Source organism: Hypanus sabinus, unplaced genomic scaffold (genome assembly GCF_030144855.1).
Source record: "Hypanus sabinus isolate sHypSab1 unplaced genomic scaffold, sHypSab1.hap1 scaffold_117, whole genome shotgun sequence".
Lineage (NCBI taxonomy): Eukaryota > Metazoa > Chordata > Chondrichthyes > Myliobatiformes > Dasyatidae > Hypanus > Hypanus sabinus.
In genome coordinates, this window is record NW_026779229.1 from 558696 (window position 1) to 574922 (window position 16227).

General features: G+C 44.5%; 1 protein-coding gene across 2 annotated transcripts in view; it reads left to right on the forward strand.

Annotated features, from left to right (window-relative positions):
• LOC132386459 (zinc finger protein 850-like) overlaps positions 1 to 15357 on the forward strand; it is a 36067-nt gene extending 20710 nt beyond the window's left edge. The window contains exons 2-3 of one of the 2 annotated variants that reach the window (XM_059958749.1): positions 13551 to 14021; positions 14106 to 15357. In XM_059958749.1, the coding sequence (XP_059814732.1) occupies positions 13551 to 14021; positions 14106 to 14632 (998 nt within the window). In that variant the 3' untranslated portion in view covers positions 14633 to 15357. Of the gene's footprint in view, positions 1 to 13513 lie in introns of both variants that reach the window. The other variant, XM_059958753.1, reaches the window with a different exon arrangement.
• The last annotated feature ends 870 nt before the right edge of the window (positions 15358 to 16227 follow it).

Below are 16227 nucleotides of genomic sequence, written 5' to 3' on the forward strand. Positions count from 1 at the left end.
ACTTGCACAATCAGCTCAAGATACCATTTCTTTAAAAACCAAAGACACCAAGGTCTTCAGAGATGAAGCAAATAATGGGGTTGCCCCATTGCCTATCAGAGAACCATGCCAGCGCTCACCAGATAACAAAGAGCAGGCAGTGAAACGGTTCACGTCCTTACGGAAAACCCGGAAAAGGAAACCTGAGATGCAGCAACACACCCGATTGGCCCACGAGGTACTGTGCACCCTAATGGCAGAGGTCACAGCCATTATAAACGCACAATCTTTCCTACCTGTGTCTTCTGACCCAGAAAACCCCTTTATACTTTCGCCATCAACGCTCCTTACGCAGAAGGCAGGAGCACCTCCTCCACCAGGAGACTTCTCAGACAAGAATTTGTACACAAAGCAATGGAGACAAGTCCAGGCTCTGGCAAATCAGTTCTGGTCCCGCTGGAGACAGAAATATCTACCCTCGTTGCAACAGAGACGAAAGTGGACAGAACCCCGCAGGAATCTTCAAGTTGGAGACTTAGTCCTGCTCAGGGACAAGCAAGCCACCCGCAACAGCTGGCCAACGGCCAGAATCACTGCTACATTCCCTAGCGGGGATGGACATGTCAGGAAGATCGAATTGAAGACTACCGACCAAGGCGATGTGAAAATTTACCAAGGGCCAGTTACAGAAGTTATTCTACTTCTACCCAATGACTGATTAAGAGACTAAGTTTTGTACTCTGCTCATTGTGACCTTACGAAGGTCAAGCGGGGAGTGTGCTGTCTTTACGACAGTTATTTAGTTTATAATATTTTCGCTTAGTAATTCATTCAATAGTATTTTCTAGTTAGAATTAGGAGTGTTTAAAGTATATTCATTGCATGTAAAATATATCGGCATGTGATGACGTCACATCCGGTTTCGCCGCGTCTTGTGGGAAAATACCGGTTTGAAATTAGCGCGAGGGTGGGGGCTTTCCACGAGGCTCACCTGAGCACAAGTAGTTTTGCAGGCATGAGAAATCACAGTGAGAGCAACGCTGTAAGTTAATAGATAATCGATATATTGAACTAAGATGTTAATGCCGATCCTGTTAGAAGTAACGACGGTAGATAATGTTTATGCTTTCGTTAGTTAAAGAGTCGCGGATAGTTTGCATGGAAGTGTATTTAAAGTAGTCAATGGAGCAGGTAAACTCTCCCTGTATACTGCACCTTAGTGTAATGTAGTTATAGTCACCTTTGCAAGTATTTACACTTGAAATGTGATATTAAGGAAGGAACAAATACTGTATCAATCTTGTATTGTTTTATCAACAGTTTTCACCATATGTTAATGTGAAGAGTGAACAGTAAATGGTTAATCTTACTGCGATCTGGTTTCATTGACTGTGGTTTATCCGGACGTTGAATTCGGCGTTATTAGTACACCCGAAGGAGAACGTTACAGTCACAATGAGAGAGAGGTTGTTTTCTTGACACCACTGTGTCGGGGTGATGACTTCTTCTCTGTCGGCTGCCTCGTTATTATTTGGGATTCGGTCGATCAATGTTTTGTGGTCAGCAAATCTAATTAGCAGATTGGAACCCGCCACTGCAGACCCACAGTGCACTATGTACTGATTGCAAAGCTACGAAATTGCATGTGAATAGCCTCCCCTCCCCCAACTCCACTCTTTCTGCGTCACCAGCAGACTGGGGCATCACACATCTCGCTGCCTCCGCCAGGATATTAAATTGTGAACAACTGTGGTCAGGGACTGATCTCTGGGGTACTCCAAACGCTACCTCCTTCCAGTCTGAAAACGATTCACTCATCCAGACACACACTACCGGCAGTTTATCATCTCCAACGAAAACGCCTAATCACCTATTCCCGATGTTTAATACCATTGCTGTCTCTGAGTTTACCACCGTCAAATGCCGGGAGGGTCATAATAATCAGAAAGTCTCTAGTCACAGCCGTGTAAATAAAATGTGATCTCAGTGGGTGTGTGGCGCATGCTCAGAATGCGAAGGAGAGAGACAGACTGAGCCAAGTCACAGACTGATGAAGGGGAGGAATGATCCATTTTGATACAGAGAGGGAAGCAGAGAGTTTGATGTTGTGCCTGATGCCGGAACTGTGGCCAGTTAGAAGTCTTGTTCCTCCAACTTGTTTTGAACTGTGAAAATGTTCTATTTATACGAAGGCACCATGGACGCTAAAGTTATTTGAGTTGAAATGTTGTCCTTCACCCACTGACGTGCTTTGTAAACTTTTAACAGTGTAGAAAAGGCAAAGGATTTGTGTATGGGAATCACAAACACAACAACACGTTAGTTCCGCTGTATCTGTCAGTTCACCAGCGCTTGAATGCCGCCGATCCTTGAATGTGGAGGCGGAGATGCTGGAGAAGACAGCGCCCCACTCGCGACAAGGAGAGCCCGAACACGTGACCATGTCCGTGATCTGATTGGATACATCGCCATGACGTTCCGAGCACAGTGACGTCAATCACTGGCTCTCATTTTGGAAGGGATTCAGTTGGCCATCACAGATACACCAACAGCTATCGCACTGGGAAGCGGCCGTTCACCTGCTCCGTGTGTGGGAAGAGACTCATTCAGTTAACCCACCTTGTGACGCTCCGGTGTGTTTACAATAAAAAGAGGCCACATTTCTGTCCGGAGTGAGCAAAGAGTTTCACTCAATCATCCCAGCTGCTGCAACACCAGCAACTTCACATCAGGGAGGAAGTTCAAATCAGCTCCGTGTTAAATGTTTAACCATCACGGTGACTGAAGACAGCTGCAGGTTCATGAGGGATTACTGTCAGATTCTGCAGTTCTGGCGGCTGCTCATCGCACCCAGGACTGAACCCTGGTCACTGAGCATTGGAGGAGTCTGTTCTGCTGATGTTAGCCTTAAACTAGACTGGTGTTTAATATTGTGGATCTGTGAAAGGTAAATCAGCTCTGTATCAAATCCCGCGTCTCAGGTACTTACTGTCTCCACCACACTCACACTGTATACTAGGAAGGCCACTCGGCCCATCTGGTTCCTGCCCAAGTTTCATTTCCATATCAGTATATGCCGTTCCCCTTTCACTCTCTCTGAGATTACAGGTTGCAACTAGTCACCACTCTGTGGGATAGGAGATTTCCCTTGAATTTCATAAAATCACAGAAATCTATAACATATTACCGATGCTTTGGCCCAGAATGTTGTGCCGACCATGTAATTTACTCCAGAAACAGCCTAGAATTACCCTACCGCATAGCCACCTATTTTCCTAAGCTCCATGTACCTATCTAAATGTCTCTTAAAAGTTCCTATTGTATCCGCCTCTACCACCGTCGCTGGCAGTGCATTCCACACACACACCACTGCTTAAAAAAATTAGCTCTGACATCTCCTCTGTACCTACTTCCAAGCAGCTTAAATCTATGCCCCCTCGCGTTAGCTGTTTCAGACTGGGAAAAAGCCTCTGACTATCCACACGACCAATGCCTCTCATCATCTTATACACCAGCATGAATTCCCTGCATGATTGTCTCCGGGCTGAACAAGACGATGAGCTCACTGTGGTTGTGACGTTGTTCAGGGCTCCGGACGAAGTTGATTAAACTCCTTCTTCGGCGCTCTTTTCAACGTTTTGGGTCATTTTCACCAATTTTAAAGGACTGTGCCTCAGACAGCTGGGTTGTTGCAATTGTTACGTACCAGCAGCAATAGATCACTAATGGAGTCTGGTTTCGATGTGAAACCCACTATCTTTATTAGTATCTACTCCAAATATAAAAGATTAAACGAAATGAACAGAAGTTAACAGTGTAATGCGTATATATAGCTCCCAAACTATCAAGCTTGGGAAACAATGCTTAATGTCTCCAGATGGTAACGTGGAAAAGTTCAGTAATCCACGGAATAAGTGAGTGAAAGGAGAGATTTGTAAATCCACACGAAGATGTAGAGAGAAAGCAATTACGAAGAATTCCACACACATTCCACGCTGGGTAAACAAAATAACAGTCGCCGATGATCTTATCCGTCGATTAGTTCCGAAATCCACTTAGAAATATCACCAGGTGACAGTCACAGGAATATCGTTTCCAAGTGGTTACCACAGAACACCCCGATTCCAGGTAGGGGCCAACAAAAGTGATACCACAGGATACTCCAGCAAATCCACACATATGGATGATACGAAGTGACAGTCACACATCCGTTGTGCACTGCGTGCCGATAATCAACCCAATCTTCTGGGCGTGGAAGAGCTCCAACTTTAGAAGTGGCAAGCTGAAGTTCCAACAGCTTGTGCCTGTGTGTGTGTCTGTCTCTCCTCTCTCTCTCTCTCTCTCTCTCTCTCTCTCTCTCTCTCTCTCTCTCTCTCTCTCTCTCTCTCTCTCTCTCTCTCTCTCTCTCTCGCTGCCGCAGTGTGTGACTGACGTCACAGTCCCGCCTCACTCAGGCACTTAAAGCGACATTCACAGTGAACGAATCTGCGGTCTCGCAACACAATGCTCCACTAAATTCTGACAGCAGACTAGCGAGTGAAACTTCGAGTCAGAAACCAAAGTGTTGCCAGCCTGAGTCGGGGCTTTGGGGCTCCAGAGAGAGATGGGGTCTAGAGTTTAAGAGGAGGAGTCAAACCAGCAGGATGTGGCTACAAAAGAAAGATCAGAAACATTTGGAAACTGGTTGACCTAAAGAAATGTGGTTAATTTCTGCAAAACTCTGGTGGAAATCAACAGATCCGGAAGCAAATGTGGAGAGGAAGAAATGGACAACGTTTAGGCCGCGCCGCTTCTGCACGCTTAGGCTGTGTACTCCGCTACTTAGTTGCTGCTTGAACTACAGAATTCCTCCAGCATTGTGTGTGTGTGCGTCGCTGTATTCCCAGCAACTGCAGAATCTCCTGTGTTTTATAACTGCATTTTACTTTGGCATATGATACACGTTGATATTGAGTATATTGTTTATGGGAGCCGCTTTCTGCGTTAAAACAGCTGCAGAATTTTCTATACACACACGAAAAAAATGAGGTATGTATATTGAAACAGTGCCTGCAGAAATCTTTAATGGCAGTGTGATTACCCATAAGGCAGTGCATTTAAAATTTCGCTTACTCTGAAGCACCGAACAAATGCGCAAGCGTCAGGGTTGATGACGTCCCCAAGTATCACGCATGCGCACAGTGCACAGAAGGCCTTGCAAATACCGGGTGCAGGTAAGAGCGATCCTCTACGTTTTTAAGTAAACAGCGACTGAGGGACGATTCCTGTGAAATCCGGACACCCTTACCCGCAATCCCGGGACAGTCCTGCTCTCTCCCCTCTCTCAGCCCCACGATCCGTACACGGACCCCGGGATGCTTCCGGCTGATGAGGGAATGGGAACCGATGGATCTCTCAGACAGAGCTGAGCTCCAGCTATCTAAATGCAAGGATCAGGAACTCGGAGAAAGGGAACAAAATCTTTTACATCACCAGTTGAGAATATCACCTTTGTTCTTTCCTCAATCACAAACAAGAGAACATCTGCAGATGCTGGATTGCATCTGGATTGCTGGCAACATAAATTGCTGGATGAACTCAGCTTTAGTACACTTTTCCATAGATGCTGCCCGGCCTGCTGAGTTCCTCCAGCATTTTGTGTGTGTTCTTGTTCTGGACTTTTCTACCGGTGAGAATATGTTTTGTCCCATTCTCTTTGGGTACATAATGATATCAAACACCTTTGTCCTGGGCAACAAGTAACTTTCACATCACAAATGTGCCGGACTCCAATGAGACAGACTACTGCCCTTCCCTTCATATTCATTGGCTTTACCATCACTGTAAGTCACATGGGGGAGACTTCAGGGAAAATATTTATGTAGAATACAGAAACTGGTGATACCTGTGTGCATTGTTGGTGATGAAAAATTGCTGGAGAATTTGCAAGGTGGAAGAAGTGGAGTTATATTTGGAAATCTGACTTTTTAAACATAATTTAGCAAGCAAACTACATATGGACAGTATGCAAAAGTTTTGTTGAGAAAATCCTTCATTTCCAGTTACAAGCCTGCTACATAGGTTGTGTGAGAGTGCAGATGAACTAGACTGGACCCAGAGGAGATCAAAGTTCCTATTGACAGTGATTTGCTAGCTCATAAGATGAATACCTCTCTGTATAAAACTCACTGTGCACATATTGTCACTGGCAACAAAATGCACAGTACAAGATTTATGTGCACACTGGTTATTCCAAATTAGAGGAGATATTAGAGGGAAGGAGGGGAGACATCCAGTGTCCCTGATGCCTTCACTGACAAGATGTGCATCCAGCTGCAGCTTGTAACCCTGCACTTTAAGGTGTTGGAACTTGAGGTAGATGAATTCCACATCATCCGGCAGTTGGATGTGGTGATGGATGTGACATGAAGTGAGGTGAGTTGCACCTAAGGTGCAGGGCACAGGAAACTGTGTGAGAGTCAGGAAGGGGAATGCGGTTAAATGGTCATCATTGAATAATCTTATGGCCATCCCCCACAACAACAGGTAGACCACTTTAGAAAGTGTTGTGGGGAGAATTAACTGGCAGAGGAAAATCAAAGGGGTGATAGGGGATTCGTTAGTTAGGGGGACAGAACAAAAGGCGACTAATATCTTAGGCTTGCTAGATGTAGCGTGGTGTGTGGGGTGGGGGGGGGGTGATATGATTAAAATAAGTTGTAGGGGGAATGAGAGCCAGAATGACAGAACAGATAGTGGAGAGGGTGAATCGAATTGAATTCACTTTATTACATAAATACTTCATAAACATGAGAGGGAGAAAACTACATTACATCTCCTTCTAAATCTGCAATGTGTAATTTATAGTAATTTATAATAGATAGTTTGTACATAGGACAGTCAATATAACATCGAAATGCAATTGTATCTGCATGAATTAATCAGTTTGATGACCTGGTGGAAGATGACGTCCCAGGGCCTGTTGGTCCTTTTGCTGTGATACCGTTTCCTGGATGGTAGCAGCACGAACAGTTTGTGGTTGTGGTGAATTTGGCTCCCAATATCCTTTGGGCCCTTTTTACACACGTGTCTGTGTAAATGTATTGAATGGCAGAAAGTTCAGAACTACGGATGCACTGGGCTGTCCACACCACTCTCTGCAGGTTCCTGTGATTAAGGGAAGTACAGTTCCCATACCAGGCAGTGATGCAGCCAGTCAGGGTGCTCTCAATTGTTTCCCTGTAGAAAATTCCTAGGATTTCGCCCCATCCGGAACTTCTTCAGCCATCTGAGGTGGAAGAGGTGCTGCTGTGCTCTTTTCACAACACAGCCGGTATGTACAGACAATCTGAGATGCCTGCTGACGTTTATGCCGAGGAACTTAAAGCTGTTCACCTTCTCAACCGCAGATCCAATGATGTCAGTATCAACCGCAGATCCAATGATATCAGCCTGTCTCCATTCCTCCTGTCATCCACAATCAGCTCCTTTGTTTTGGTGACAGTGCGGGAGAGTTTGTTTTCTTGACACCAGTCAGAATAATTGCTGGCAGAGTCAGCAATGAAATGGTTGAGCATGGTGCGATGAATGTGCTGAGCTGTGTATAGCACAATGCAAGAAGCCTCGTAAGAAAGCCAGATGAGCTCAGGACAGGGGATTGTGATATTGTAGCCATTATTGGGACTTGTTTACACCCAACAGTCTGAGGAATTTAGAGGAACAAATTTGTAGAGAGATCACATACCATGCCAAGGAACAAAGGATAATTCAGTAAGTGATTTTAACTTTCCATATATTGACTGGGACTCCCATACTGTAAAAGGACTAGATGGAGTAAAGTTTGTCAAATGTGCCCTTAGTACGTAGAATTCCCGACGTAGAAGTGTGCAATAAGCTGTTAGGAAATGATCCAGGGCTGCTGACAGAATTTAGTAAACATCGTAACATGAGATTCAAAGTAAAGATGGAAAAAGAGAGGTCTGGACCACGGGTTGAGATTCTAAATTGGAGAATGGTCAATTTTGATGGTATCAGAAAGGATCTGACAAGTGTGGTTTGGGACAGGCTGTTTCCTGGCAACGGAGTATTTGTAAGTGGGAGGCCTTCAGAAGTGAAATTTTGAGGATATAGAGCTTGCATGTGCCAGCCAAAGTAAAAGTTGAAAGGTGACTGGTCCAGGGAACCTTGATTTTCAAGAGAAATTGAAGCCCCGGATATTTTGTTCCTCTAAAAGCCTCAGAATGTTGGGTGCTACTGAGATCCATTAATGACTACAAATCACAATTCCACACACTGAGCTCATCTGACTTTTTTGTTGTCATCTTCTGTTAGGTTCTAAAAGCTTCCGAATAGTTTTTGCTCTTTTGTTTGCCCTCTGTTTGACTTTTATGTTGGCTCTGGCTTCTCATTCCAGCCACTGTTGTGTCCTCAATGTTTTCACTTCTTTGGGATATATTGATCACTCAGCTCTTGCTTGCATTTACCCTATCTATACTCTCATGGTATTCTATACTTCTAACAAGTCGTCCGTCCAATATATAATTTCTTTGTGTATGTTTGGAGCCTTTTTTAGCTGCATATGATGATGAGGGGCATTGATCGTGTGGATAACCAGAGGTTTTTTTTCCCAGGGCTGAAATGGTTAACACGAGGGGGCATAATTTTAAGGTGCTTGGAAATAGATACCGAGGCAATGTCAAGGGTAAGGTTTTTTTTTACACAGATAGTGGTCGGTGCGTGGAATGTATGCCAGCAGTGGTTGACAAAGCAGATACAATGGGGTCTTTTAACAACATAGAAAACAACATAGAAAAATAGAGGGCTGTGCACTAGGGAAATTCTAGGCAGTTTCTAGTGTAGGTTAAATGGTCGGCACAGGACTGTGGGCCAAAGAGCCTGTAATGTGCTCTAGATATCTCTGTTCTATGTGAAGGAGCAAAGCAACTTTGGTTATTCGCCGATCCTCTATTAACACCCCCGTCACTAAAGATGACTTAATTATCTCTGCTGGGGCCCCTACAATTTCTGCTCTTGCCTCCCACAGGGTCTGAGGGAGCACCTGGCCATACCCTGGAGATTTATCCACCGTAATCTGCCTCAGGATGGGAACCACCTCCTCTGCGTTAGTGTGTACGGGGTCCACGATGTTAATGCTGCTTTTCCACACTTCCATTGACTTTGTATCCCATTTGCTGAGGAAACAGAGATGAAAGAATATGAGGATCTCCCTCTCTGCTTTGTTTCCACACATGGATTGCCACGCTGGTCTTCCAGAGGACCAACTTTCTCCCTTGCAATACTTTTGCTCTTAATCTATCAGTAGAATCCCTGAGGATTATCCTTCATCTTTTCTGTGAGGGCAACCTCAGAATCAGAATCAGACTTTAATCGCCAAGTACCTGTACACACACAAGGAATTTACTTCCAGCAGATGTTGCCTCTCTGCTCATAACAATAATAATGATAAATATAAATGAAAATATAGATTATACATACAAGTAGTGCAATCCAAGTAATAGTTAGCCGACAGTTAGCTGGCAGTCAACTGTTCAGCAAAGTGACCGCAGTAAGGAAAAAACTTCTCCAGTGCTTATTAGTCTTAGTCTGGAGGGATCTGAAGTGCCTACCAGACGGAAGCAGTTCAAACAGTCCATGCGCAGGATGGGAGGAGTCCTTTATGATGTTCCCCACCCTCTTCTTCAACCTGGAAGAGTACAGGTCCACAATAGAGGGCAGGGAGGCTCCAATGATGCGCTCGGCATCTTCCTTTAGCCATCCTGATTTATTTCTTATAGCACAGAACACTAGAGGGGAATTCTAGGCAGATTCTAGAGAAAGTTACATGGCTGTCACAACATCTTAGGCTGAATGGCCTGGAATATGCTGTAGATTTCTATGTTGAACAGCCAATTAACTTCTCTTCCTTAACCTGTGCAGGGTCCATGATTTTAATGCGGCTTTTCCACACTCCCATAGAATCTTTGTCCATCTCCTGAGTAAATAGAGATGAAAGATTATTTAAGATCTCCCCCATCTGCTTTGGTTCCACACGTGGATTGCCATTCCGGTCTTCCAGAGGACCAACTTTGTGTCTTGAAATCCTTTTGCTCTTAATCTATCTCTAGAATCGCTGAGGATTATCCTTCATCTTTTCTATGACGGCAACCTCATGCCTTCTTTTAGCCATCCTGATTTATCTCTTATGTGTTCTCTTGCATTTCTTATACTCCATAAGAAGCTGCCTGTCGATCCGTGTTATGCAATTCCATTTTGTGCTTCACCAGGGTCTCAATATCTCTTGCAAACGAAAGTTCCCTACATTTTCTATCGTTACCTTTTATTCTGGCAAGGAGATACCCGCTTTGTACTTTCAAAATTTTGCTTTGAAGGCCTCTCATTTACCAGGCACACCTTTGCCATAAGGCAGCCTGTCCCAATCCACAGTTGCCAGATTCTAGTGTTGATTCCGGGTGTTGATCATGTCCTGAACACATCTGCCTTTCCTACGCTGCTCCTTGTATTGAAATATACAGGGCTCGGCATATTCACTGCACCATGCTCAACGTTTTCATTCCTGACTTTGAGGACTGAACAACATCTGTCTCCACAACCTCTCCACTACCTGTTCTGTTATTCAGGCTCCCATTCCCCCTGCAACTTTGGTTTAACCCTCCTTACCCCCACCTCCCACCATGCAGATCTATCACCCCTTTGGCTTTCCTCTCCCAGATCAATAAAAAGGAGGTGCATACCAGGTGCAGGCAGATAGGAACAAATGGGGTACTTATGAAATACAGGAAATTCAAGTGAACACATATGAAAGAAATAAAAGAAGGCATGAGGTTGCCCCAGCAGACAAGGTGAAGGAGAATCCTCAGGGATTCTGCAGATATGTTAAGAGCAAAAAGATTGCAAGGGAAAAAAATTAATCCTCTGCAGGATCAGAATGATAATCCATATGAGGAGACAAAATCGATGTGGGAGATTTATTTTGCATCCGTATTGACTCAGGAGATGGACACAGAGTCTGTAGAAGTGAGGCAAAGCAGCATCAACTTCATGGACCCTGTACAGATTACAGAGGTGGAGGGTTTTGCTGTCTTCAGGTAAATTAGTGTGGATCAATCCCCAGGGCCTGATAAGTTGTTCCCTTGGATCCTGCGGAGGACAAGTGCTAAAACTGTACGGGCACAAGCACAGATATTTAAATAATCTTAAGTGGCAGGTGAGGTACTGGAGGATCGGAGGACAGCCGATATTGTTCTGCTGTTCAAGGAAGGCTCTAAAAATAAACTGAGAAATTGTACATTGGTGAGCTTGACATCAGTAGTGGGAAAGGTCTTGGAATGTTATGTGCAGGAACCCGATATATAAGTATTTGGATAGATGTGGACTGATTAAGGATAGACAGCATGGCTTTGTGCATAATAGGTCATGTCTAACCAATCTTACAGAGTCTCTCGAGGAAGTTATCAGGAAAGTGGGTGAAGGCAAGGCAGTGGATGTTGTCTAAATGGACTTTAGCAGGGCACTTGACAAAGTCTCATATGGGAGTTTGGTCAAGAAGATTCAGTCACTTAGCATTCAAGATGAGATAGCAAATTGAATGAGACACCGTCTTTGGGAGAGGCCAGAGTGTGATAGCAGATGGTTGCCTCTCTGACTGGAACCTGCGACTAGTGGTTGCCACAGGGATCAGTGCTGGATCTGATGTTGTTTGTCATCTATATCAGTAATCTGGATGATAGTGTGGTTAACTGGATCATCAGATTTGTGGATGACACCAAGATTGGTGGTGTAGTGGACAGTGAGGAAGACTATCATGGCTTGCAGTGTGATCTGGACCAGCTGGGAAAATGGTTTGAAAAAGGGAAAATGGAATTTAATGCAGACCAGTGTGAGTTATTGCACTTTGGTATGACCTACCAAGGGAGGTCTTTCACAGTTACTGGCTGGGCACGGAGGAGTGTTGTAGAAGAAAGGGACCTGGGAGTACAGGTCCTTAATTAACTGAAATTGGTATCACAGTCAGATAGAGATGGAAAAAAAGATTTCAGCCCAATGGCCTTCATGAACCAAAGTACTGACAACAATAGATGGATTTTATGTTCACTTGTAGAAGACATTGGTGAGGCCTAATTTAGAGTATTGTGTGTAGTTTTGTTCACCTGCCTACAGGAAAGCTGTAAAAGAGGTTCAGAGAGTTCAGAGAAAATTCACAAGGATGTTGCCAGGTCTGGAGGACTTGGGTTATAAGGAAAGATTGAACAGGTCCAGACTTTATTCCTTGGAATGTAGAAGATTGAGGTGAGATTTGATTGTGATAGAGGGGCATAGATAGAGTAAATGCAAGCTGGCTTTCTCCACTGAGATTGAGTGGGACTACAACCAGAGGCCATGGGTTCAGGGTGAAAGGTGAAATGTTATGTGGAATATGAGGGAAACGTCTTCACACAGACAGTCATCTGGGTGTGGAATGAGCAGCCAGCATGACTGGTGCATGCGAGATCGATTTCAACATTTAAGAGGTTTGTGTAGGTACCTGGATGGTAAGGGTATGGGAGTGGGCAATTTAAATAGTTTGGCATAAACTAGATGGCCCAATGTGCCTGTTTCTGTGTTGTAATTTTCTATGACTGTGACAAGAACCTGAAATAATACAAAAATTCACTCTAAATCCTTTTTAACAGACGTGCAGACCAACCGTTCATCTCAGCAGGAATTTTTTATGTGGTGTTAAAACTGTGGCATGTTAAGTTAATAATACATAAAAGAAAATCCCAGTTGCACGTCAAGAAAGACTATTTGTGTGAGACTGTTTCAGTTACTGTGGGGCCAGGCACCCATGCAGCTCAGCAGGAGGAGGGAATAATACCAATGGAGAGAGTCAAACTGAGCGTAGGTTCAAATTGGAGATGGCCAAAAGCCCCATTCTTATAGAGACAGGAAGAGCATCAGAGAATTGATGGTCATTCCAGATACCAGCACTCTGCCCAGTCAGGAGATGATATCTCTGTCCAGCTTGTTTTGAACCTCACTGTAACAGTGTGATACCAGATCAAACCTTGGCAACTCAAGTAATCTCATCTGAAATGTTGTCCTACACCCATTGATGGATTTTGCAAATCTTTTTACAGGTTAAATACAAGAAGGAATTTGTCTCCAGGAAGCTCAAACATGACATGCCAGTTTTGCTCTCTCTGTCTAGATATTTAAGAAGTGGAGCAAGGGATCCAATCGACCATTCTTCATGCTCAGACAGTGGGGACAGATTCACTCGGTTAACTGACCAACTGGCATGTCCATCATTTTACACAGGAGAAAGGCCATTCACCTTCTCAGACAGTGGGAATGGATTCACTCGGTCATTTCAACTGAAGGTACATTAGCAAGTTCACACTGGGCAAGGCCATTCACCTGTTCTGTGGGTGAGAAAGGATTCACTCAGTTTTCCCACCTGTGGACACACCAGTCAGTTCACACCAGGCAGAAGCTGGTCATCTGCTGAATTTCTGGGAAAGGATTCACTCAGTCATCTGACTTAATGGCTCACCAGGGAGTTCACATCAGGGAGCGGCCATTCACTTGCTCAGTCTGTGGGAAGAGATTCATTAAATCATCCCACCTGCTGAGTCATCAGCGAGTTCACACTGGGGAGAAGCCGTTCACCTGCTCAGAATGTGGGAAGAGATTCTCTGAGTTATCCAACCTACAGAATCATCAGCGAGTTCACACTGGGGAGAAGCCATTCACCTGCTCAGAATGTGGGAAGGGATTCACTCAGTCATCCCACCTGCAGAGACACCAGCGAGTTCACACTGGGGAGAAGCCGTTCACCTGCTCAGACTGTGGGAAGAGCTTCACTCACTTATGCAACCTACAGAATCATCAGCCAGTTCACACTGGGGAGAGGCCATTCACCTGCTCAGAATGTGGGAAGGGATTTACTCAGTCATCCAGCCTACTGAGTCATCAGCGAGTTCACACAGGGGAGAGGCCCTTCACCTGCTCAGAATGTGGGAAGGGATTCACTCAGTCATCCCATCTGAAGGTTCATCAGCGAGGTCACACTGGGGAGAAGCCATTCATCTGCTCAGTCTGTGGAAAGGGATTCACTGATTCATCCACCCGGCAGAAACATCAGCGAGTTCACACTGGGGAGAAGTCGTTCACCTGCTCAGAATGTGGGAAGGGATTCACGGATTCATCCTGCCTACTGGTACATCAGCGAGTTCACACTAGGGAGAAGCCGTTCACCTGCTCAGAATGTGGGAAGGGATTCACTCAGTCATCCCACCTGCAGAGACATCAGCGAGTTCACACTGGGGAGAAGCCATTCAAATGCTCAGAATGTGGGAAGAGATTCACTCAATCTTCCACCCTACAGGCACACCAGCGAATTCACACTGGGGAGAAGCCATTCACTTGCTCAGTCTGTGGGAAACAATTCACTCTGTCATTCCAACTACTGAAACACCAGCGAGTTCACACAGGGGAACGGCCGTTCGCCTGCTCAAAATGTGGGAAGAGATTCGCTGGATCATCCAACCTACAGAGACATCAGCAAGTTCACACTGGGGAGAAGCCGTTCACTTGCTCAGTCTGTGGGAAGGGATTCACTCAGTCGTCCCAACTACTGGCTCACCAGTCAATTCACAATGGGGAGTGGCCATAGTTATGAATCCCTGGGTTTCGTTTGCTGTGGGCTGTCATTTTAAGAGAGAGCGAGAGAGATTAAGAAGGTGAATCAGTCTGACTTGCAGCTTGTTTACATTGCTCGCAGCTTGTTTCCTTTTAACCAAGGACACAGACAATCAGAGTCAGACGGAGACGAAGGAGGAAAAATGGAAGGATCGAAACCAGGGAACTAGAGGCCAAGGGTCACTGTTTGGAACTTTCCTATGCCCACAAGGGTGGGTTAATTATCGATTCACCATACATCGTATGTGTAGTTGTCACCGCGTTTGATCCATAGGAGTGGATCTGATTTGGGGTGTCCTATGAAGACCACAGATGTGTTAACCCTTCCCTGGGTGTGGTGTGGTAATTCACTTGAAGACGATACCGCTTGTGACAAGTCACTTTCGGTGATAAATCTTATGAGGGTTTGGAATGACGACAAATAAAATCGACAGCGACTGTTGTGTGGGTTTACCACCATGGAACCTGTGGAATTCAACATAATTGCCTTCTCTCAACATTTACCCTGGATTACAAATATCTCTCTCATCACCTGAACTTTCATACTTTGCTATCTCAAGAATCCAAGCCTTGTTTCTCCAGAGCTCAATAGTTTGGGAGTTTTATTTAAACACATATATACACATAACATTATTAACTTTTGTTTATCTTGCATAAGTTACTATATTACAAGTAGATTCTAATAAAGATAGTTTTAACATTAAAAACAGACTCCAGGTATAGTCTATTGCTGCTGGTTCGTTTCTAAAACATTATGATTCGTAACAAAATTGGGGCCTGCATCCAGTATATGAACAGATTTGGGGGCGTATTCATTAATTATCAATTTCATCCCTTTTCATTTATTTGTGTGTGGAAAATCAGCAGCAATGGATGTTGATAGATGTCTGGAAGCACCAGCCTCTGAGGCATTGGAGGACGCCAGAAGGATTGAGTTGTTGAGCCTTGCTAGAAGGTTAAAACTTGCTAAGGTGAAATTGACAATGGAGGGCACAGATGCAGAGGATAATAGCTGAACATTATGAATTTGAGGGTGTGTTTAAAGTGGAGGAGTTGGAGGTGTTTCCTGAAAGTAAACCTAGTGAGCTTGAGCTCCAGTACAAGTGAGAAAAATTAAACTGGAGGCTGCGGAAAGGCAGAGGCAGTTTGAGGCTATAGAAGCAGAAAAAACAGAGAAGAGGCAGAAAAATAGAGGGAGGAAACAGAAAGACAGAGGCTGTTTGAGCTGGAAAAGATAAAGAGGTTGCAGCAAAGGAGTCCAGCGTTTTTCTCTGGTGATAAATTTGAGGCCAGTTGGGAAGTTAAATTGGTCCCTCCATTTGACGAGGCAGAGATTGATAAATACTTTCAGCATTTTGAGAAGGTTGCTCAGAGTTTAAAGTGGCCAGAAGGGGTTTGGCTTATTCTCTTACAAAGTGTAATTCAGGGGAAGGCTCAGCAAGCCTATTCTGCTTTGACAGTTGATGAAGCAGCTGATTATGACATAGTGAAACAGGCTGTGCTCAAAGCTACGAGTTTGTCCCAGAATCATACAGGCAAAAGTTTAGAAATTTGAGGAAATCCGTGAAC